This window comes from Thalassophryne amazonica, chromosome 2 (genome assembly GCF_902500255.1).
Source record: "Thalassophryne amazonica chromosome 2, fThaAma1.1, whole genome shotgun sequence".
Classification (NCBI taxonomy): Eukaryota; Metazoa; Chordata; class Actinopteri; order Batrachoidiformes; family Batrachoididae; genus Thalassophryne; species Thalassophryne amazonica.
The window spans coordinates 111,169,894-111,193,798 of record NC_047104.1 but is presented as its reverse complement, the minus strand read 5'-3'; the positions used below and the strand labels follow the sequence as shown (position 1 = coordinate 111,193,798).

At 40.0% G+C, this 23,905-nt stretch overlaps 1 protein-coding gene across 1 annotated transcript in view; it reads left to right on the top strand.

Moving 5' to 3' along the window:
* The window catches only part of lgr4 (leucine-rich repeat containing G protein-coupled receptor 4), a 147,225-nt gene that overhangs the window by 86,997 nt on the left and 36,323 nt on the right, over nucleotides 1-23,905 (top strand). The window contains exons 6-15 of the mRNA XM_034191843.1: nucleotides 6,384-6,455; nucleotides 8,136-8,204; nucleotides 10,011-10,082; nucleotides 10,295-10,366; nucleotides 10,701-10,769; nucleotides 10,852-10,923; nucleotides 12,787-12,852; nucleotides 19,156-19,227; nucleotides 19,336-19,407; nucleotides 19,533-19,658. Coding sequence (XP_034047734.1) covers nucleotides 6,384-6,455; nucleotides 8,136-8,204; nucleotides 10,011-10,082; nucleotides 10,295-10,366; nucleotides 10,701-10,769; nucleotides 10,852-10,923; nucleotides 12,787-12,852; nucleotides 19,156-19,227; nucleotides 19,336-19,407; nucleotides 19,533-19,658 — 762 coding nt within the window. The remainder of the gene's footprint in view (nucleotides 1-6,383; nucleotides 6,456-8,135; nucleotides 8,205-10,010; nucleotides 10,083-10,294; nucleotides 10,367-10,700; nucleotides 10,770-10,851; nucleotides 10,924-12,786; nucleotides 12,853-19,155; nucleotides 19,228-19,335; nucleotides 19,408-19,532; nucleotides 19,659-23,905) is intronic.

Here is a 23,905-nt window from a genome sequence, read left to right as displayed (position 1 = left end):
AGCCCTCGTATAGGTGTTTTTTTCCCCCAATTTCTGCTAATGTATAGCACCTGGGTCTTAAAATTTATAGAGGCTGAAATATAATGTTATGATATGAAGAGCTGAACAACAGCACTATGCTACATTATGTTTGGAAGCAATTATATATTTTGAACTCAAACAATTTTTGACTTGTACTAAGTAGCTTTCTGAAGTCTCTGGATGCTTTTGGGCTGTCATGGCTGATGCGCTGATACAATGTTGCATGGAAGTTGGGGATAGTACCTCTGGATTGGCAAACTGGGGTGGTGCTCCTTATCTTTTCAAAATGGGACCAAAGAGTGTGTTCCAGTTATAGAGGAGTCACACTTGTCAGCCTCTCTGGGAAAGCCTATGCCGGGGTACTAGAGAGGAGACTTCAACTGTTAGTCTAACCTCAGATTCACAAGGAGTAATGCAGGTTCCATCTAGGGCTGCACCTATCGATTATTTTAGTAATCGAGTATTCTATCGATTATTCTGGCGATTAATCGAGTAATCGGATAAAAAGTACTTTTGCATTTTAAAATATTAACAGTCCAGGGCGCTCCCGAAGTAATGGCACAATGTCACTGCGTTATTATTTATTTTTTTCACATCTTTCCAAGTTTTGGATCTTTCCTGGTGTCAGGAGCTCAGCCAAAGTTGGGCCAAAGTCTTGACATTTTGCTGAAATGGTGATGGGTTGTGGCTTTCTGTTTTTTTGTTTTCCCCAACTTGTAAAATTTAACCGTTTTTATTTATTTGTTTTTTTATTAAGGCGATGGACTGGGTCCCTGCATGAATTTCTTTTTAAAACTCTGCGATTCAGCCAATGCTTTTCATTTTCAGCTGGAGGTTGAACATGCAGCCTCGCAGTCACTGGGTTTTTTATCATTATTATTTTATTTGAGTCCCCGTGTTTGTGAAGCATTGTGTGTTGCCCAAAAAAGTGAAACACTCATTGCGAGTCACACAGAAGAAAGAGTGGACTTCTTCCAGAGACTGTCTGTGGCCGGGATGGAGCTGTGTGAGGGCAGTGCTGAGCCGCTCACGGACGAAACTGTTTTAAAAAAAAAAACAAACACCCTGCTTTGGTTTAAATGCACAGTAAGATATTTTCCCTAAAAGGCTTTATTTCCCTCTGTTTGTCACGTTGTAGCTGTAGCTGTAGCTTTTGTGCTAATTTGATTAGCGCTTGCTCTACTTCTTCTTCTGTTTGTTTTTCTGGGGACATTACAGCGCCACACACAGGCCTGGCATATGTACTGCAACGTTAAATGAAGCTTCGAGGCACAGAATTTGTCTCGACCATTTTTTGTAATCGAATTATTCGAATTACTCGACTAATCGTTTCAGCCCTAGTTCCATCCTGGTCCTGGAACGGTCAACCAACATCAACAGTCCAGCTCTCTCTAAGCAATGGCACAATGTCGCTGCGCCATCGCACAGATTGTCAAATTTAGTGTATCCCTTTCTGCTTTCCTGTATAATTATTACTCACTTGACACCGGAACGTAAGCGCAGGCCATCGGTGTAATCATCAGTCAGTCAGGCTGCATGTGAACGTGAGCACAGCCTGTGAAAAACTGGGCTCTGGAGTGTAGCTTTTCCACAAAAGCCACACTGATAAATCCACTCTACACCCTGTCAATGAATACTTGACTTAAAGTGCATGTAGAGGGCCGAGTCTATTCGCCCGGCAGCCGGGGACGCAAAACCGTGTCAAAATGTCTGTTTGCCTGATTGTCGGCTGAATAAGGCACAAATAGTCTATTTGTCCGACCATGGTCGGGCCAAAGTCTTGACATTTTGCTGAAATGTTTTTTTCCCAACTTGTAAAATTTAACCATTTTTAAGTTTTTTTTTTTTTTTAAGGTTGGTGGACTCTTATCCCTCTTTCTCTGCGATTTAGTAGATGCATTTCAGCTGGTCACTTTTTTTTTAAGTTACCGTGTTTGTGTAGTGTTGCCCAAAAAAAAGCGAAAGTTAGAAAGCTCATGTACCCATAGCAGGTGACTCGATATGCTCGCTTGCTGTCTGACTGCCTCTGTGTGGCTGCAGACCTGGTCGTCATCTATGACACAAATCATTTCAGGGATTTGTGGTTCCTACCTAATATCAAGGTGAATGTACATGCTAGTTTGGGTGGCACCACGGTCTGCAGCAACTGTTTTTCCTGGTGGGATTGAGGCCTAAGCCACTTTTCCTTTTGGGCTGAAACCTGTATGTTATGTCATTATATAAATGCTGCCCTATGTTTTTAACCCACTCCCAGTCTAATGTCAAATAATGTCTTCATGTTGTGTTTCACGTTATAACAAAGAAACGTAATTTAAAGTGAAGCAGTAGTGATGTAATTAGAGTGACATACCTTTGTTTTGGTAAAGTTTGACACATACACTCAACCAAAGCTGTTGCTCGTGTATTGAATGTTCATTTCTCTACCATAAGCCGTCTCCAAAGGCGTTTCAGAGAATTTGGCAGTACATCCAACCAGCCTCACAACCGCAGACCACGTGTAACCACACCAGCCCAGGACCTCCACATCCAGCATGTTCACCTCCAAGATCGTCTGAGACCACCCACTCGGACAGCTGCTGAAACAATCGGTTTGCATAACCAAAGAATTTCTGCACAAACTGTCAGAAACCGTCTCAGGGAAGCTCATCTGCATGCTCGTCGTCCTCATCGGGGTCTCGACCTGACTCCAGTTCGTCGTCGTAACCGACTTGAGTGGGCAAATGCTCACATTCGCTGGTGTTTGGCACGTTGGAGAGGTGTTCTCTTTACGGATGAATCCCGGTTCACACTGTCCAGAGCAGATGGCAGACAGCGTGTGTGGCGTCGTGTGAGTGAGCGGTTTTCTGATGTCAGTGTTGTGGATCGAGTGGTCCATGGTGGCGGTGGGGTTATGGTATGGGCAGGCGTCTGTTATGGACGAAGAACACAGGTGCATTTTATTGATGGCATTTTGAATGCACAGAGATACTGTGACGAGATCCTGAGGCCCATTGTTGTGCCATACATCCAAGAACATCACCTCATGTTGCAGCAGGATAATGCACGGCCCCATGTTGCAAGGATCTGTACACAATTCTTGGAAGCTGAAAATGTCCCAGTTCTTACATGGCCGGCATACTCACCGGACATGTCACCCACTGAGCATGTTTGGGATGCTCTGGACCGGCGTATACGACAGCGTGTACCAGTTCCTGCCAATATCCAGCAACTTTGCACAGCCATTGAAGAGGAGTGGACCAACATTCCACAGGCCACAATTGACAACCTGATCAACTCTATGCGAAGGAGATGTGTTGCACTGCATGAGGCAAATGATGGTCACACCAGATACTGACTGGTATCCCCCCCCAATAAACAAAACTGCACCTTTCAGAGTGGCCTTTTATTGTGGACAGTCTAAGGCACACCTGTGCACTAATCATGGTGTCTAATCAGCATCTTGGTATGGCACATCTGTGAGGTGGGATGGATTATCTCAGCAAAGGAGAAGTGCTCACTATCACAGATTTAGACTGGTTTGTGAACAGTATTTGAGGGAAATGGTGATATTGTGTATGTGGAAAAAGTTTTAGATCTTTGAGTTCATCTCTTACAAAATGGGAGCAAAACCAAAAGTGTTGCGTTTATATTTTTGTTGAGTGTAGAATGAATGAATTGTTCTTTGTACGAGTCTCAGTGAAACAGCTAATTAATTAATCTGTCCTGTTGGGATTACTGATTAAAGCATAATCAAAGTCAGTTGTGTGGCCCTGCTGGTTTCTTAATTCATTTCTGGTTTAAACTGTGTTCTCCAGTCAGCTTGTTATTTGGATGTTTTGCGTGAAATGACACACTGTGTACCACATTACATAGCACAGAGCAGAGTTCAAACATCCAACATGAACATAATCAGTAAGCAAGAAAAAAAAAAAACTACACTAATCTGTACATCATTGCTGGTTTATACAGAGGTGCTGTGTGTACTGTGCAGACTGGAGGTAGAGTCTTTGACTTCTCTCCAGTGAATGCTGGGGTTTTTCAGGGATGTGCTCTGGACCCTATTCTAAGCACTGGACAAGTTGAAGGATGAGTTGAGTGTCTGGGTTTTGTGACTGCACAATTTATCTTGGACTCAGCCATCAGCAATGGCAATGTGTTGACTTGTTGAGAAACAAGATGTTGTTTGTGGAAGGTCAGCCTATGAGGATGAGGAATGTCTGGGAAAAGCTTGTGGAGTCATGAGATCACTGGACAGAGGTGTATGGTGATGCTGAGTTCTTTCCAGGAAGATAACTGTCTATGTCTCTAGGGTCCTCGTGCTTCTGGTCTTACTGTATTGTTGTGAGACCTGGACCCTAACCAGTATTATAAGATGATGACTGCATTTCTTTGGTACTCCAGAAAGTCCATGGGCACTGCTGGAATAACCTTGTATCAAATGAGGAGGTACTGAGTGGCACCCAGGTGACCTGTACTACTTGCATTTTACTACTTGTATAGCAGCAGTTGTGATGCTATGGTTATGTGTCATGTTTCCCTGACCATTATCTAGTTTGCAGGTGCCTCCGTGCTGAGGATTCTCGCAACTGTGTAAGTCGATGGTGATACCCACATAGAACCTGGATGTGTCCTGGTTCTGGCCTTGTTGGCAGCTTTTTTAATATTTTACTGTGGGTTTTTGTGTTTTGTGGTGGGTATATTATGTTTTATCTACTGGTTACCTGTCTGTTTTCCCCTGTGTATTTGAGCCTTTCTGTGTTTCTCGGTTTGTCTCTGTCCTTTGACACGTCACTTCATTCTGTCTCAGTCCCCTGGCTTTAAGACTGTTTATCATGCACCTGCAACTTATTCAGTAATCACTCACCTGTTGCCAGTTTTACTCATCAACACCATACTATATCAGTTCCCATGATATAGTATTTCCATGTGTTGGATGTGGCAGTGTGCAGCATCAATGCATAGTCATAGACCTGACCTGGTTCAGATACTATTTCTATTGAGGAAAACACCTCTCATTTTCAGCTTCATGTTACTTTGTAGTACCCATTTAGAACGCAAGTGCCCCAGCCTGCCAACTTGTTACTCTATTGCCTTCTTTATACATGTGCAATGGCAGACACACATACACTGTGCAATTTACAGAAGAGACATGCAGGCATCACATGAACATATCATTTTAGAGACCTTATCTGAAACACATAGGAAAAGCCTAATACAACAAATCTATGTGATGGAACATCAGGTGGAAATCACTGACATTATCCGTTACAATCTTTCCTGTAAATGCAACTTGGGAAAATGGTCTGTCGAAAAGAAGAGTGAAAGCCATATAAAAGTGAAACTTGTGTTGTTTCAGAGTCGTCAGTGTAAGTGTCCCCAGGGTAGCCTAGGAAACTGTATGCAAATTCAGAGCCTCAAAATAACACAACAGGAACAACCTGCTGGTGTGCTGTTTTAAAACTTTAACTAACCGACACAGTGGCTGAGAATACCCTCCGAAAATGACCTGGGGAGCTATTGAAGGAGGAGTTTGAGTCATATGACTGGGTGTTATGGAGATCAGGGTATTTGTCAAGTGAAAAGCAAGTACTGTGCAAATGATCTGTAACCTTTACGCGCGTACACACCACACACACACACAAATTTTCACAAATGTCACAATGTGATTTTATACATTACATTTTTTAAGAACACCATCAGCATCTTCATTGAAGTCAGAGGTTAATTCTTACTTGCTTTTAACTAAATCTCTTCTCTGCTTGTGTAAGATTTCATTCAAGTTATGTTGTTTATCAGAAATTAATGCATGGAATTGCAACAGCAGTAGTTTTTATTGTTGGAAACAGTAAGTCAAAACACGAGTTGTTCCTTGTGAGCCACTGGAATTTGACTTTTAATCAGTGACACTGAAAATGCTGCTTGACTCCGAGCAGTAACACGGTGCGCCCAGGCTAAAGGATTTGTTCCAAAATTACATATTTAAGGCTGCTGTTGTACATTTCCACTCAGGTACATGTGTGCTGCCACATATAGACAAGCACATTCAGTTTTAGTGCTGCAGGGTTTGTATAAACACTTCAGAAATAACAGGAAGAAAAGTCCTTGAATCTTTTAAGCAGTGAAAGCTTTCTGCAATATCACACAAAATAAAGAAGCCAGATCTAAGGTAATTAATTATTTTTTGAGTGTATCTGTGGCATTAAAACCCCCAAAGCAAGTCTAGTTTTAAGGATTGTGATAGTATCCAGTTGGCCTTCCGCTTAAACCAACAGTATGCACCAACAATGATTATAAAACATGTTATAAAACATATACCCGTTGTGCAAACTTTTTTATACAATAAAATCTGACAAATATAGTCTAAAATTGCCTTTATTTTCCAGGCATCTTCATAACAACAGAATCAAAGAGATAGGAGAAAACTGTTTTTCTGGATTAGTCAACCTGGAGACACTGTAAGTGCATAATTTTACAGTTATATTTGATGTGTGTGTGTGTGTGTGTGTGTGTGTGTGTGTGTGTGTGTGTGTGTGTGTGTGTGTGTGTGTGTGTGTGTGTGTGAGAGAGAGAGAGAGAGAGAGAAAACACTTCTCCACCCACCTCTGTTCCAGTCCTCCAGACATCGAGTCCACTTCCTCTTTTAATTGCTGCTGGGTAAATAGAGCAGGGTACACGATGGTTATCAAAGCTGCCCTCCCACTGTTCATTTCCTTTTGCCACACAGCCATGAAACATCCTTTGGTGACAACCTTCCGCAACGACAAACAGTGACTGTATAACACAGACACAAAACCGCAGCAGACTAGTGTGTCCTGATCATGGTCTGAGGAGGTTTTAAATTATCTGTTGGGATCCACTCTAATCTGATATTCATAATTTCTTAATGCAGCGCAGTGGCAGCTAACCCTAATGTAGACCTCCACTTAGAATGAGTTGAAGGCATTCCAATTTTTGGTATCTATTTAAAATGACAGACAACAGGAAAACACTGTTTTTTGTTGTATCACACATGGGGATGTTTTTGAAAAGTAGTAGTAATAGAGTAGTCAGTTTGTAACGGTTGCTATAAGAATCACTTAGCACTGTTGGCACATGTCACTTTTTTTGATCATTGGTTATTATTTTTTGCTGTGGAGGTTATGTGTTTGGACTTGCTTGTTTGCATGTTTGACTGTTAGGAGGGTTACCCAGACACCTCTGATCCAATGCAGTGATGGGACATCGGCCAGTAAATTTTGAAGTGGATCCAGAAATTTATTTCTCTTGAATATTGCAAGATTCAACTTTTTACAACATTATTGTCAGTTACTCAAAAATTGCTTAACTGATTTAAATGAAACATGATGGAGGTCTAGGGCATCAGATAAAACAGATTTAGGATTGGGTTTTTATTAACATTGTTATAAAGGGCATTTTAACAGTTTCCCAAAACACACTGAGTATTCAGCTGGGTGCAACTAGCTTGATGTATCATTGATAGTGCTAAAGGTATATTGACAAGTGACTCCTGGATTCTGGTGCAGTTGTGAGAGAGTGAAACTGTCAGGTGTGTGTTCTATGTGGGGACCTCTGGTTAACAGTGTTGTGTTAAGTATGTGACTTGTTGACAGTATATTAACCCCTTAAGCCCTAGAGCCTATTTCACCAAAATCACATACCCTTACATTATGATTTATTTCTCAGCTTGTACAAGGTCAAAAATGCAAAGGTTTGGATTAGCTAAAAGACAGGTCCTAGGGGATGTTATGGATGCAAAAAAAAAAAAAAAATGAAAGTAAATAATACTTGGTAGGAGTAAATGAGGTTTTTTTTCCAAAAAAATTAATTCCGATTTATGTCTTTATTTGCTTGGCGTTTCAGCTGTGGTTAGTTGATATGTGATTGAAGTGGATACTTTTGTAGAGGAGACTTCGCTTGACATTTTGATATATAATAATTGTATGTTGGTGTCAGCATTGGTTAGTTATGAGTGTTCAAATGTTCCAAAACAGGGCAAGTCTCCAAATTTGGGGACTCTAGGGTTTAGAGGTTAACAAACAGAACAGAACTGAAATGTAGATTTTTTTTTAGTTTGAGTGATAGTTTTAGCAACATGTATTACAGTTGTGATCTCCTATGTCTCTTTGTCATCCCAGAGATCTTAATTTCAACAACCTCATGGCTTTTCCCAAAGCAATAGAGGCTCTTCCCAAACTCAAGGAACTGTGAGTACATTCTCCAACTTGAGCTGGAAAATAATTTGTACTTTAAAAAGTAGGTCAAGTGTGTGATCCTACCATTTCAACACTACGATTTCTGTGAGAAAAGTAACGGACCTTTTTATTTTTTTCAAAAACTATATGGATTTGAATCACGTGCGATTACATCAGACAAGCTTGAACCCTCGTGGGCATGCAAGAGTTTTTTCACGCCTGTCGGTTACGTCATTCGCCTGTGGGCTGGCTTTGAGTGAGGAGTGGTCCACCCCTCCCGTCAGAATCTCTTTGTCTGAGAACTTCCTGAGAGACTGATGCTTTGCTTGATCAAACTTTTTTCAAAAACTGTGAGGCACATCGAAGTGGACACCATTCGAGAAATTCAGCTGGTTTTCTGTGAAAAAACTCATCCATGCGCACGAGGGTTTAAGGTTGTCTGATGTAATCGCACGTGATTCAAATCCATACAGTTTTTGAAAAAAATAAAAAGGTACGTTAGTTTTATCACAGACCTCGTATTTACCTGATTTGAATTGAACTACTCCAATATGAAAGCACTCTGTGCTCATTATTTTCTGCACTGTATTTTGCTTTATTTTAATCAAGCCTTATTCCAAAATGGAGTAAAATCATTTTTTTTTCCCCCTCAAAATTTTACTCACAGCACCCCATAATGACAACATAAAAATATCTGTTTTTTATTTTGGGAAATAAATATTCACTACCTTTGCTCAATACTTTGTTGATGCACCTTTGGTAGTAATTACAGCTTCACGTCTTCTTGAATATGATGCCACAAGCTTGGTGCACCTATCTTTGGGCAGTTTTGTCCATTCCTCTGTGCAGCACCTCTCAAGCTCCAACAGGTTGGATGGGGAGTGTGGGTGCACAGCCATTTTCAGATCTCTCCAGAGAAGTTCAATCAGATTCAGGTCTGGGCTCTTGCTGGGCCACTCAAGGACATTGTCATTGTCCTGCTGCCAGATGAACCGTCACCCCAGCTGAGGTCAAGAGCACTCTGGAGCAGGTTTTCATCCAGGATGTCTCTGTACAGCTGCATTCATCTTTCCCTCAATCCTGACTCGCCTCCCAGTTCCTGCCACTGAAAAACATCCCCACAGCATGATGCTGCCACCACCATGCTTCACTGTGGGGATGGTGTCTGGTTTTCTCCAAACATGACTCCTGGCATTCACGCCAAAGAGTTCAATCTTTGTGTTATCAGACCAGAGAATTTTGTTTCTCATGGCCTGAGAGTCCTTCAGGTTCCTTTTGGCAAACTCCAGGTGGGCTGCCATGTGCCTTTCACTAAAGAGTGACTTTATACTTGGTTTGTGCTCTGACATGTACTGTCAACTGTGGGACCTTATGTGTAGACAGGTGTGTGCCTTTACAAATTTTGTCTAATCAACTGAATTTACCCCACGCAGATCCAGTTAAGCTGTAGAAACATCTCAAGGTTTATCAGTGGAAACAGGATGTACCTGAGCTCAATTTTGAGCTTCATGGGAAAGGCTCATGTACATTCTTTTTTAATAAACTGGCAAAAATCTCAAAAAGGAAAAAAAAAATTCACATCTTCATTATGGGGTATTGTTTGTAAAAGTTTGAGAGAAAAACAAGCTTTTTATCCATTTTGTGTGTGTGTCTATATATATATATATATATATGTGTGTGTGTGTGTGTGTGTTCCACCGGATGAAAAGTCGCAGGACCTCTTGGGACTATATTGTATTTTTTCTTCTCAACATGTTTCATCAGCATTCAATTTCAGCAAAAAATAATTTAATGTGTCCTTCATCTTCTGTCTTTTAGTGGGTTTCACAGCAATGACATAGCATCCATACCTGAAGGAGCCTTCCATCATAACCCTCTGCTGAGAACCATGTAAGGCCAAACTCCTTGTTTTGTAAAAGTGTTGCTTAAAATCCACAGCACTCAAATCACTTAATCCAAGCCAAATGCTGACATACAACATGTACAAATTCACTGCAGCTTCTACTGGTAGCAAACATTTATGTTACCTAGTAAACAGTTGTCCAGAAGATGGTGCCGTTTTTGAAGAGTGAAGAAATTTGGTTTGAACTTTGTCCTTTCAGCCATCTTTATGACAACCCTCTGTCCTATGTGGGTGCCTCAGCTTTCCAGAATCTGTCTGACCTGCACTCTCTGTAAGTTCCTCTCATCGACATGATTGCTCAAAAATCTGTGCCATCTAAATGTGTGAGTGTTTAGAAGGGCTGACGAGCAGTTTCAAAGCACGTGTCATAAAGGGACAACAGTGTGCAGGTTGTCGTTCCAATCAAAGACCACTCCAGCTGAATTCACTAAACAGCAGCACTGTGAGATCTGTGAAAGGCGGTCGCTTGGAACAAAAACCTTCAGTGTTGCCCCTTCATGGCACAGCACATGAGACCACCAGCCTCGACAGTGACAATTGATTATTTATAAACATTTTTAACATTTTAAGTGTTTTTTTGCCTTTTACAACAATGTGTGTGTCAGGATGTTGCGTGGGGCCAGTATGATGCAGGACTTCCCCATCCTTACATCGACGAATAACCTCGAGAGCCTGTGAGTATACCTGATAGCTTTATTCATTTCTTGCATGCTTTTGTTCATGTTAGTAATGATTGATCACTTGTTTGCTTTGCAGGACTCTGTCTGGCACCAAAATATCTTCTATACCTGCTGATTTGTGTGAGGATCTGAAGTTCCTTCGAACTCTGTAAGGAAATTTTTCTTTACTGTCAGCGACCTTGCAATAGTTAGTAATAACGTGGCTACTTAACATGAAATATAAAGGAATTTTCTGAGAAAATTATTTTATTCAGAGCAATTTGCTTGAAGACATAATACGGTCCCTAATGTCTGTTTTAAAGGTCCATATCATGTCACCCTTTTTCTTCAGATTGAGAACAATAAGCAGTTTGTATAAACAGGAGGGTGGAAGGGGGTTATTTTTATCCTGTTCACCTGATTATGTAAATTTAGGCCACAAGGGATCTGCACTTTATCAGAGTTAAAGCCACAGTTTTATTCTGCCGGCATCATTTAATTACACCCCTAAAACTGAATTGTTACAACATATGCTTCTCCTTAACTTCAAAATATCCCATCTGCCAATGTTTTAAAAACTCTGTTAAAATATAGAAGCTTCACCTCTTGATACCATCCTGTTTGAGCAGTAAAGGCCATGAGAGCAGACACCAGAATCCAGAAAGTTAACATACATTTGTCTTACAAACTAGGACCCTAAAAGCCAAAATGATTGTGTTTAGTGACTGCACATTTAAGCAGACAACAGCATTAATTACGTTACATGTCACACGGCGAGTTTAAAAAAAAAGAATAAATAAATGTGTTGGGGGGCTGGAGCCTATCCCAGCACTCATAGAGCGTGAGGCGGGGTACACCCTGGACAGGACTCCAGTCTGTCACAGGGCCACAAACAGACAAACAAACAAAGTCACACCCACACGCACACCTATGGACATTTTAAATATTCCAGTCCACACAACCTGCATGTCTTTGGATGTGGAAGAAAACTGGAGCACCCGGAGGAAACCCACACAAACATGGGGAGAACATGCAAACTCCACACAGAAAGGCCACAGGTGGGAATTGAACCCACGACTTTATTCCCGCTGTGAGCCAACAGTGCTAACCACTAAGCTACCGTGCTACCCCAATGACAGACAGTTAATGAAAAAATAGCTTACATTTACACTCTGTCTCACAGTGTTAAAGTGTCTGATCAGCTCTCTGAAGCTCAGATTGAAGATGCTGTGTAGATTTGTGAAAACAGCAACAAACACTACATCCATCCAATATCAATTTGTTTTTAGCATTGTTTCTGATTAATATATAACAACTGACATGAAGTATAATGAATAAAGAAATATAAAATGTGCATCATGTTTAAATTAAATTGGCTCAAGTTGTGGCTATTACAATAGATAAAAACATTATAAGTCTTGAATGATTTATTTTATTTTATTCTGCTTTGCTTTAACAAATTTCCAGCCAATTCTGAACATGCAAATAGAATAACTAAATCCAATAAATGTTTCATTTCAAAAGACCCGTGCTCCTACAGCGCTGTGGATTTACAAGAAAAACAGATGTCTCATTATATCTGATGGGAAGACTAGCAAATTTAAAATATCGGAGGAAAACACAAACATTCAATAATTCAACAAGTGCATTTTGTCAGATAATGATAGCATTCAGTATTTGAGATGTGTGAAACACGATATTGAATGAAATGGTAATCAGAAATAACTGTTTTTTATCAAAAAGACTAAAGTGTCTTGACTGAAACTAGACTAAAATACATTACATTCTTCTTTTTAGACTAAAACTAGACTGAAATTAACAGACTTTTAATCACCTAAAACATGACTAAATAAAATGGTATGTGAATGACTAAAACTAAAAAGGACATTTGACACAAGTAACTAAATTAAAAAACAGGTGAGAAAAGTAACACTAAAGTGTACTTTAATGTGCAGACTGTACTGTGACACTCTTTGTCTGGTGTAAGAAACATCCTCTTAGCTTCTTGATGCTGTTGTTTTTCCACCATCAGAGACCTATCCTACAACAAAATCAAAGAATTACCATCATTCCATGGATGTGCCACACTGCAGGAGATGTGAGTGTTGAAATTATTCGATACGGAATTTTGCTTGTTCAGAACACATATATGTCTCCATTTCCCCCTTGGCATGAAGTGATTTCTAAAGAAGCACAATGTGGAACGAGATATAATGCAGAGACAGATCAATACAAGGGCCAATTTATAGCTTCACTAAAGCAGTGTGACGTGCACTCTAAGTACCTGTGTCTTGAATGTGTTTCTTCACTTAGTTTCCAGTGTACCTGAAAAATTACAAAGTATGTCCAACTTGAAATAGAATAGAACCAACTCATCCACATGAATGAGGGCAGAAAATGGCATGAGAAATCTTTAGAAGATTACCTTGCATCAGTGAGAAGCTGGATGTCTAGTAACGTCCTACTTTAAAACTCCGATAAGACTGAAATAATGGTTCTTGGTCCAGCGAGGCATTGGCATCAGTTTAACCAGCTGGCGCTTAGCTTGGGTTCATGTGTTATACATCATACGAACAAAGTGAGGAATCATAATAATTCATAATTCATTTTATTGTGTAAAATATTTGTATACATGATTGCATATAATGACACATAACAAATCATAACATTCAATAAAAACAACTATTAATCAAAATCAAAATCTGGTGGCATTCATTATACTATAATGCAGATCATAATTTGCTTTAAAAATATCTGTACTTGAGGATAAGACCACTTCAGGTGGCAAACTATTCCAGATCTTTACTGCTCGGTTACTAAAGAATTCTTTCCTCACATTTAATCTAGATCTATTAACTTCCAAGCACAATTCATGACCTCTAAGGCCAGTATACCTTCTCAATTCGAAAAATACAGTGGGGTCAATATTCTCAAAGCCATACAAAATTTTGTATATTTCAGTCAGATCACCTCGAGTTCGTCTGTCTTCAAGACTTGTGAGACCAAGTTGCAAGAGCCTATCCTCATAAGACAAATTTTTAAATTCTGGAACCAGCTTGGTGGCCCTCTCTGTACTTTCTCTAAAATATTTTTGTCTTTCTGCAAATAAGGTGACCATGCCTGCACACAATATTCAAGGTGAGGACGAACAAACGTTTTGTATAAAAGAAGAAAGAAGTCTTTGTCAATAAACAAAAAGACCCTTTTTGTCATCCCAAGAATTCTATTGGCCTTAGCTGCCGAAAGAGCAATATGGCGGGAAAAGGATAAGTCCTTAGAAATCAACACTTCTAGGTCTCTTTCTTCTGAAACCGCTTCTAATTGTTTTTCATTCATAAAATAATCGTAACATGGATTTTTTCTATCAATATGGAGAACTTCAGACCAAGCCATGAGACTATCTGTGTCTGACTGGAGGTCTTCTCCATCAGCTAAAGAAAGGATGGGGTGATACACCTTCGTGTCATCGGCGGAAATTTTACAGTTTGACTTTATTGCACATGGCAAATCATTAATAAAAAGCAAAAACAATATCGGCCCTATGACCGATCCCTGGGGGACACCACTGGTGACCTTCATCCAAGAGGACTTCACACCATACCAATTCCTCAAGAATAACAAGTAAATTAGTGAGACAGGATCTGCCCCTTCGAAAACCATGCTGATCGTTGGAGAGCACTTTTTCTATAAAGATTACAAGCTTATCTCGAATGATTTTTTTCACATAATTTACAAACCTGTGATGTCAGACTCACAGGCCTGTAATTACCTGTTATGGTCTTTTCACCCTTCTTGAAAATTGGGGTCACATTGGCCCTCTTCCAAGTGTCAGGAAGTCTACATTGGTCAAAAGATTGTCTAAGAATGCAAAATAAGGGTAAATAGATGGCCTCAGCCGACTCTTTAAGAACTTGAGGATGTATTTCGTCCAGACCCATCGACTTATTAGCATTCATCTGAAACAACAACTTTTTCACATCTTCAGGTGAGAAAAATATGTCATCTAAAACATGATGTTCAACAATTTGACCATAAAAATTAAAGGGATCACATACTGTTTCACCGTAAATACATTTCATAAAATCATTAAATCAGATCAGACTTTTATCTTCTTCATTCACAAAGACCGACTGGAAAAAAACGATTTAACGCAACAGCAATTTCTTCATCATTATCAATAATCATGTCATTTTCATTTTTCAATTTTTCAATAGTAAACCTGTTTTTAGTCCTATTATTTACATATATATAAAAAGCCTTGGGGTTCTTTTTGACCCTTTTACAGAGATTTTTTTCAAACTCTCTTTTTGCTGCCTGGGGTTTTTTTATTGGCAGCATTTCGGGCCTTAATATACTCTTGATATCTAGCATAAGATTTCGTTTCCTGATATCTTTTAAAGGAAAAATATTTCTTTCTGATAGCCCTTTTAACGGAAACATTTAACCAGGGTGGATTGATCTTACTGCCACTAGTTATTTTTACAAAAGGTACACATTCCTTAACAGCAATATTAATTTGCCTATGAAAATACTCCCATGCAACATTCACGCCATTTGTAAATACACAAGATCAATCAACATTTTTTAATAAATTACAGAGTTTTTCGTAATCTGCTCGGTTATAATCATACCTAAATAACTCATTAGTACATGAATGATTGACCTTAATATAAAAGTCCCAGGTTAATATGCTGTGATCAGCATTACCAATAGGACATCCAACATTAACATGCTCTACTGCAACTGGCGAGGAAGAAATGACTAAGTCTAAACAACTTGGGGAATCAGTCCCTCTCTGTCTAGTAGGCTCTAGCACATTCTGACATAGAAACAAATCACAGATTTTATCAAAGAATTTCTGTGCAAATGAGTTTTCACCTTCATTTACAAGGCTATTCTGCCAGTCTATACTTGGCAGATTAAAATCGCCATTTATCAACAGCTTACTTTTACAAATTCTACTTGCAATATCAAATTGTTCTAACAGACTCATATTGTATTCATCACTTGCATCTCCTTTTCTATAACACCAAGTAGACTGTCATGGGAACCATCACTCTTCATCCAAACCCACAAGGTGTCTTTTAAATTCATGTCATTCAATACATTGCATAATTCAACATCTATATTGTCTCTAACCATTAGTATAACACCACCTCTGACTTCAATTGTATCTTTACGTAAAAGTTTAAAACCAGGTATGCTTAAAAGACAGTCTGGTATATCACATTTTAACCAAGTTTCGGTTCCAGATATAATATCCGGCTTCTCCTCACTCACACGGAATCTGAACTCATCAATTTTACTCAGAATACTCTCAAAATTAGCAGCCATACATCTAACCGTGTTAGATGCATGGCTATCACAAGCCGCACTAATTGCAGCTGAAACCCCGACAACCCCTCAATGTAATGTCACAACATGGTCATGATGTGTGGCTGCTTCCTATGCTTGTATGTTTGCTTGTTCTCTTCGTACAGTCCGGTTGTTAGTAACAACCCTAAAGTTCCGTATGATGAGGTTCTGTTCTCCATTTTGTTTCCTTTGTTTCAACTCATCGCACGCTGTTCTGTCCTTGTCCCTCTGTGACAGGGTCAGGGTTCACGAAAACACTCTTGTTCCAGTCAGTTGTTGAGCACCGGAGAGACTTTGCGCTCGCCAGAAATTGTCGCCTTACATCAGCATTGCGAAACCTCACACAAACAGGGCGGGGTTTGCCGTCATTCCTGATTGCTCCCAAGCGGAAGACGCCATCGATATCCTCAAAAGATAATCGTATGTCAGCATTTCCCTCCCGAGTCGATACCAGCTTAATAGCATCAGCCTCTTTCCTTTCTTGGCCAGTAGTAGCTCTCATCTCCCCCTCACAGTCTTCCCTCTCTTGAGCAGGTTCAGGCAGACCATGCACGATGACATTCAATTTCCTTTTCTTAGTTTCAGCTTCTTCCTTGAGAGGTCTTGTACAACCTCCTTCACTACAGCTCTGACGTCTTTGTTACTTTCCAGTACAGATAATCTCTGTTTAATTTCAGATAACTCACTGGCGAACTGGATTATGCTTTTGTCACATCTTTTACATTTTACAATCTTGGGGTAATTTTTGATCCTACATTGTCTTTTGACCTCCACATTAGAGATATTACGAGGACTGCTTTCTTCCCTTTGCGAAATATAACGAAGATTCATCCCATCCTGTCTATGGCTGATGCTGAGACTTTGATACATGCATTTGTTTCTTCAAAATTGGACTATTGTAATGCTCTATTTTCTGGTTTGCTGCAGTCCAACATTAGGGGTCTTCTACTGGTTCAAAAGCTGCTGCCAGACTTTTGACACAAAGCAGAAAGTTTGGCCATATTACACCCATTTTGGCATCCCTTCACTGGCTTCCTGTCGCTGCAAGATCGGATTTTAAGGTTCTGTTATTGGTCTTTAAAATTGTTCATGGACTTGCACCTTCCTATCTGGCTGACCTGGTCAAGCCCTACGTACCGGCTCAGGCCCTGCGCTTGCAGGGTGCAGGACTTTATGTGTTCTCAGAGTGAATAATAAGTCTGTCGGTCACAGAGCTTTCTCCTACCGTGCCCCAGCTCTGTGGAATGATCTCCCGGCAGTCGGGTAATGTGGAGACTTTTAAATCGAGACTGAAAACCCATTCGTTTTCCTTGTTTTATCATACGTTTTATTGTGTTATTATGTGTTTTTATTTTTGTGCTCTTTTATGGTTTTGTCTTTTTATTGTCTTTTTTAAATTTTTTATTCAATTTTTTTCTCTGTTTTCGGTATTGTGTTGTGTAAAGCGCCTTGAGGCAATCTCATCATGAGTTGGTGCTATAGAAATGAATAAATTTGTTTTGATTTGATTTTAGAAATCTCATGTTAATTAGTGAGCACTGTAGCGCTTACAGGTTCTCTTCAATATATTTCTCCATGTCCTGACAATATTGAATTTTAGTAAAGGAGGTTCCTGGAAACTTGACTTTATATTTGCATCCAGCATGGCTTGTATGCCAGTAATCTGAGTGATTGAGTCAGTGAATGTATCCATATTCTTTCAGACATGATAACTCCAAAGATGAGAATGCCAGCATCGCGTTATTTACCATGTCACGTGTTGGTATGTAAGAGATAATGTGATAAGGTTTTGAGTTAATTTGATTAAGTTGTTGAACATGGTCAGCACAGCCAATACAGTTGTGCTCAAAAGTTTATATACCCTGGCAGAATTTGAGATGTTTTGGGCATTTTTCAGAAAATATGAATGACAACACAAAAACTTTTTTTCACTCATGGTAAGTGGTTGTGTGAAGCCATTTCTTATCAGACAACTGTATTTACTCTTTTTAAATCACAGTGACAACAGAAACTAACCAAATGACCCTGATCCAAAGTAATAATAAGAAATAAATAAGAACAGAAACAATAAACGAAATAGAAGGCATCATTAGAAATGATAGTGAAATTTAAAAATAGTAGTGGAGGATTAGGCAGGGGCCAAAATGGAAAACATGCTTCATGTTGAATATTATTTATTTGATCAAATCAAATCAATTTCATTTATATAGCGCCAAATCACAACAAACAGTTGCCCCAAGGAGCTATTTGATCATAAAGATTCCAATTATGTATAGTTTGTACTATCTATGGCCAAGAACTACTGAGTTCAATTCAACACATTTATGAAGAAGCAGTGATGAGGCGGGTCAAGATCATCTCCACCGACCCAGATCACCTGCTGTTCCCTGAATATGTGCTGCTGCCGTCAGGGAGGAGACTGAGAGTGCCTCAGTGCAGGAACAACAGGCTGAAACTCTCCTTTGTACCAGCCTCTATCAAACTCTTAAACACAAAAGCACATTAGCACTTTACTCGCCCAAAAACTGTTTTTTGTTGTTGTTCTTTTGTTTTGTTTTTTTAATGTTTGTGTTTGTGTTATTTGTGTTTGTCTTTGTCAATGTCTTTTAATGCAACTTTGTAGTACTTTGCCCAAGACAAATTGCCCCTTGGGGACAATAAAGTTTATTCAGTCAATCAATCAATCAATCAATCAAGTTATGGGGTAAAATGGCATAAATGTTGACAATGGCTGACTGGTTTAAACAAGGGTCAAAAGCACTCCAATTTTGGAAATTGCAAATTATCGGTTGCGCTAACAGAATTTAAAAATTAATGATTTGCACCATCTGTTAATTATTACATTATGTAATAACATGTCATATATATATATATCATCCCATCCTATCCCATCCCTATCCCATCCTATATATCATCCCATATATCATCATATATCATCCACATATATATATATATATATATATATATATATATATATAATCATAAACATTGATAATGTATGTTTGCTCTCCATTAACCTGGTAAATTCTTTGTGGACACCCAACAGAAGCCTTCAACACAACCATATTCAACAAATTGACAGAGACACATTCCAAGGCATGTCTGCTCTACGTTTGCTGTAAGTCAGCCGCACCCAATAAAACACTTACACATGCTAACATGCACACGCCAGGTCAGCGTGTTCTCTGCTGATGATGGGAGTTTATTCTATTCTGGTTTTACACAGAGACCTGAGTAGGAATGAAATCAGATTCATCCACAGAGACTCCTTCCTCACTCTCACTGGGTTAACCAACTTGTGAGTATGAGCTCTAATGTTTTATGCTTTTCATCACAGTGAACACAGAATTGCAGTTGCATTGCTCCATTTAGTTTGATTGTGTGTAATATTCTGTGTGATTACTGTATATCCATATTTTTCAGAGATCTGAGTATGAACTCGTTGACTGCGATCCCAACAACTGGACTTAGTGCCCTCAATCAGCTTAAACTCTCAGGAAACCCGCAGATGAAAAATGTGCTGTCTGCCAAAAACCTGCCCCAACTCAGGTGAGAAACAATTCACCTGTTCTGATCACAGAATGTATACATTCCAGACCATAACCCTCCCTGACGTCATCCTTAGAGTTTATGAAGAGCGGTTTTGACACTTTAGTCATGCAGCTCTGGATGTTGCCATATTAACAGTATAGACTCTGTGTAATTTCCTATAAATAACCTATAACCGTCATCAGCAACCAGAGGAGCCTCTTCAGCCACAGACTGCTCCTTCCCAAGTGCAGGACCAACAGACTGTACAACTCCTCACTCAGGTAGGTAACAGGAAGACGGGACAGGAAGGAGAGGAACCGTCATAACCAGTAAATCAGTAGTGAACAGTATGTCTAGTATTTAAATTTATATCTGCAAAATTATTATTATTGATTTTATTCATTCATTTATTTATTTATTTTTATTTTCACTTTTGATGCTCTGTGTTTTTCCTACCTTGTGTGCTGCTATACAATGCTGCTGGAACCTCAATTTCCCTGAGGGAGTTTTCCCAAGGGATTAATAAAGTTCTATCTAATGTAGCCTAATCTAATCTAAAATGGCTAAAGAAGTGCAGTGTGGGCAAAACCGTTGTATGACCTGGGCAGGGCGAATGAAGCCTGAACACACTCCCATCTCATAGTTACAAAAGAAGCTAAAGCTAACAGGCTAACCTTTGTTTAGGTGTTTTATTAACACATTTTTTTTGAAGACTGGGTAGCAGTTTTCATGACAGGTGGCTTGGGTGTAGGTATTAAAAATTTGGATCGTCTCAGATTACCTTTGTAAATGTGAAGTAACAGTTGCAGCTAATGTCACCACGCTACGATACCTGCTAACAGTGTTAACCGTGATGAAATACAAATGAAATATAACATGAAAATTTCTCTTGATGGAAATAGGGAGCGCAGACTTTTTACATAATCTGTTAGTAAGTACATTTCAATGCATAACAAGCCATATTGTCTCAAATATTTGTAATAAACTGTTCATAAATGACAGATGCAGTTAGTTCACAACAGCTAGCAGCCATCGGTCACACCATAGCCAACTTTGCCCCTCATTATTCATAATGTTATGGCAAACAAAAACACTTTCACTTTAGAAATCTTTAGGCTTCTCCCTTTATTCACTCGGGGTCACCACAGCAGATCTTAGTTGGATCTGCATGTTGATTTGCCACAATTTTTGATGGGCAGGGGTGGTATTGAACCAGAAATCTTCAACTCTGGAAAGAAGTGCACTATCTGCTTGGCCACCATGCTGCTTTAAATTAGCTGAAGCCTCATGTTTTACATGAGGCTAAAAACATGTTTGTTTCTGCTCTAAAGTTGGACTCCCTTTTGAAGCCAGTGTCAAGTGGCCACTAAAGGAACTGCAAGATTTGCCATTTCCATGTACATGCTTCATTTAACAGGCTGTATCTGCAAAGGTCCTGTCAGGTCTGGCAGCATGCGCTGGTGTTGCGCTTTACAGCATCAGCAGCACTCTGGTCCTGCCCTGAGTAATGATTAACAACTACCCATGCAGATCAGTGGTCCATCCCCAAAAGCAACCGTCAGTCTGCTGTAGCCAGGTGACATGTGGCCTTGCCCATTTGCTGGGGTTCTAAGCAGTGATACAGTGATAGAGCAGTGTCTCTGTGAGATCAGATTTTAAGGTCCTGCTACTGGCCTTTAAAATTGTTCATGGTCTGGCACCGTGCTATTTAGCTGATCTACTTAAACCCTATGTACCGGCCTAGCCTTTGCGTTCACATTACGCAGGATTACTCTGTATCCCTGTGACGCGCCTTGAGGCAACGCTGTCGTGATTTGGCGCTCTACAAATTCAATAAATTGAATTGGATTGATGCACCTAAAAGCTAGATTATGCTCAGGAAAAATGTACCACATGACCATAGTGTTGTCAGTGGCATTCCCTCATAATGACAATCATACAACTCGTATGGGCCTTCCTAAATAAACACTCATTTAACACAAAGTCATTCCAGTGGTACCCAAGAATTCTTCATCTTATGTCCATGGTATCATCCATGTAAACAACTTAGTGAACAACAAACACACAGTTTTCTTTAAAGATAAAAGAAAATACATATTTAACATATATTTAAAAAAAAAATCAATTTCATCATGTGTTAGGATTCGAATATGGTTCAAAGTGGCAGATGAAGGATTTTTTGTTTTGACTTTGGATGACCTGTTCCTAGTGAATCTACTCAGCCGGAATTGAACTGAGAGGTTCCCAAATATGTGGACAGTGGCAGTTACTGTTTTATTTAAGTGTCTTCTTGATGAAGTCACAAAGTCATAATATGATGTCATACACTCAACAAAAATATAGACACAACACTTTTGGTTTTGCTCCCATTTTGTATGAGATGAATTGAAAGATCTAAAACTTTTTCCACATACACAATATCACCATTTCCCTCAAATATTGTTCACAAACCAGTCTAAATCTGTGATAGTGAGCACTTCTCCTTTGCTGAGATAATCCATCCCACCTCACAGGTGTGCCATACCAAGATGCTGATTAGACACCATGATTAGTGCACAGGTGTGCCTTAGACTGCCCACATTAAAAGGCCACTCTGAAAGGTGCAGTTTTGTTTTATTGAGGGAGGATACCAGTCAGTATCTGGTGTGACCACCATTTGTCTCATGCAGTGCAACACATCTCCTTCGCATAGAGTTGATCAGGTTGTCAGTTGTGGCCTGTGGAATGTTGGTTCACTCCTCTTCAATGGCTGTGCGAAGTTGCTGGATATTGGCAGGAACTGGTACACGCTGTCGTATACGCCGGTCCAGAGCATCCCAAACATGCTCAATGGGTGACATGTCCGGTGAGTATGCCGGCCATGCAAGAACTGGGACATTTTCAGCTTCCAAGAATTGTGTGCAGATCCTTGCAACATGGGGCCGTGCATTATCCTGCTGCAACATGAGGTGATGTTCTTGGATGTATGGCACAACAATGGGCCTCAGGATCTCGTCACGGTATCTCTGTGCATTCAAAATGCCATCAATAAAATGCACCTGTGTTCTTCGTCCATAACAGACGCCTGCCCATACCATAACCCCACCGCCACCATGGGCCACTCGATCCACAACATTGACATCAGAAAACCGCTCACCCACACGACGCCACACACGCTGTCTGCCATCTGATCTGGACAGTGTGAACCGGGATTCATCCGTGAAGAGAACACCTCTCCAACGTGCCAAACGCCAGCGGATGTGAGCATTTGCCCACTCAAGTCGGTTACGATGACGAACTGGAGTCAGGTCGAGACCCTGATGAGGACGACGAGCATGCAGATGAGCTTCCCTGAGACGGTTTCTGACAGTTTGTGCAGAAATTCTTGGTTATGCAAACCGATTGTTTCAGCAGCTGTCCGAGTGGCTGGTCTCAGACGATCTTGGAGGTGAACATGCTGGATGTGGAGGTCCTGGGCTGGTGTGGTTACACGTGGTCTGTGGTTGTGAAGCTGGTTGGATGTACTGCCAAATTCTCTGAAACGCCTTTGGAGACGGCTTATGGTAGAGAAATGAACATTCAATACACGAGCAACAGCTCTGGTTGACATTCCTGCTGTCAGCATGCCAATTGCACGCTCCCTCAAATCTTGCGACATCTGTGGCATTGTGCTGTGTGATAAAACTGCACCTTTCAGAGTGGCCTTTTATTGTGGGCAGTCTAAGGCACACCTGTGCACTAATCATGGTGTCGAATCAGCATCTTGATATGGCACACCTGTGAGGTGGGATGGATTATCTCAGCAAAGGAGAAGTGCTCACTATCACAGATTTAGACTGGTTTGTGAACAATATTTGAGGGAAGTGGTGATTTTGTGTATGTGGAAAAAGTTTTAGATCTTTGAGTTCATCTCATACAAAATGGGAGCAAAACCAAAAGTGTTGCATTTATATTTTTGTTGAGTGTAGTAAAAACAAAGAAAAAAAACCCTTACTTGGCTGTGTGGTCCCTCACAGCTTACTTCATGTACTTCTGACAAGAAGTAATCATAATTCACCATATAATCTTATATCTCAGTGTGCAGAGCACCCTGTGATGCCTTTCATTTAAATATTTGTTTCAAATCCTTTGCCTGAAGTCTGGAGCCAACAGATCTCACAAGGCGCTAGGTTTGTTTTGTGGTGATGCAGTAGTGTGTCTTCATCGCAGCTGTCTTCAGTTCGTACTTGTTTTTGGTGCATTTTACCATCAACAAGTGAAATACAGGTAAATCCCATTATCTCATG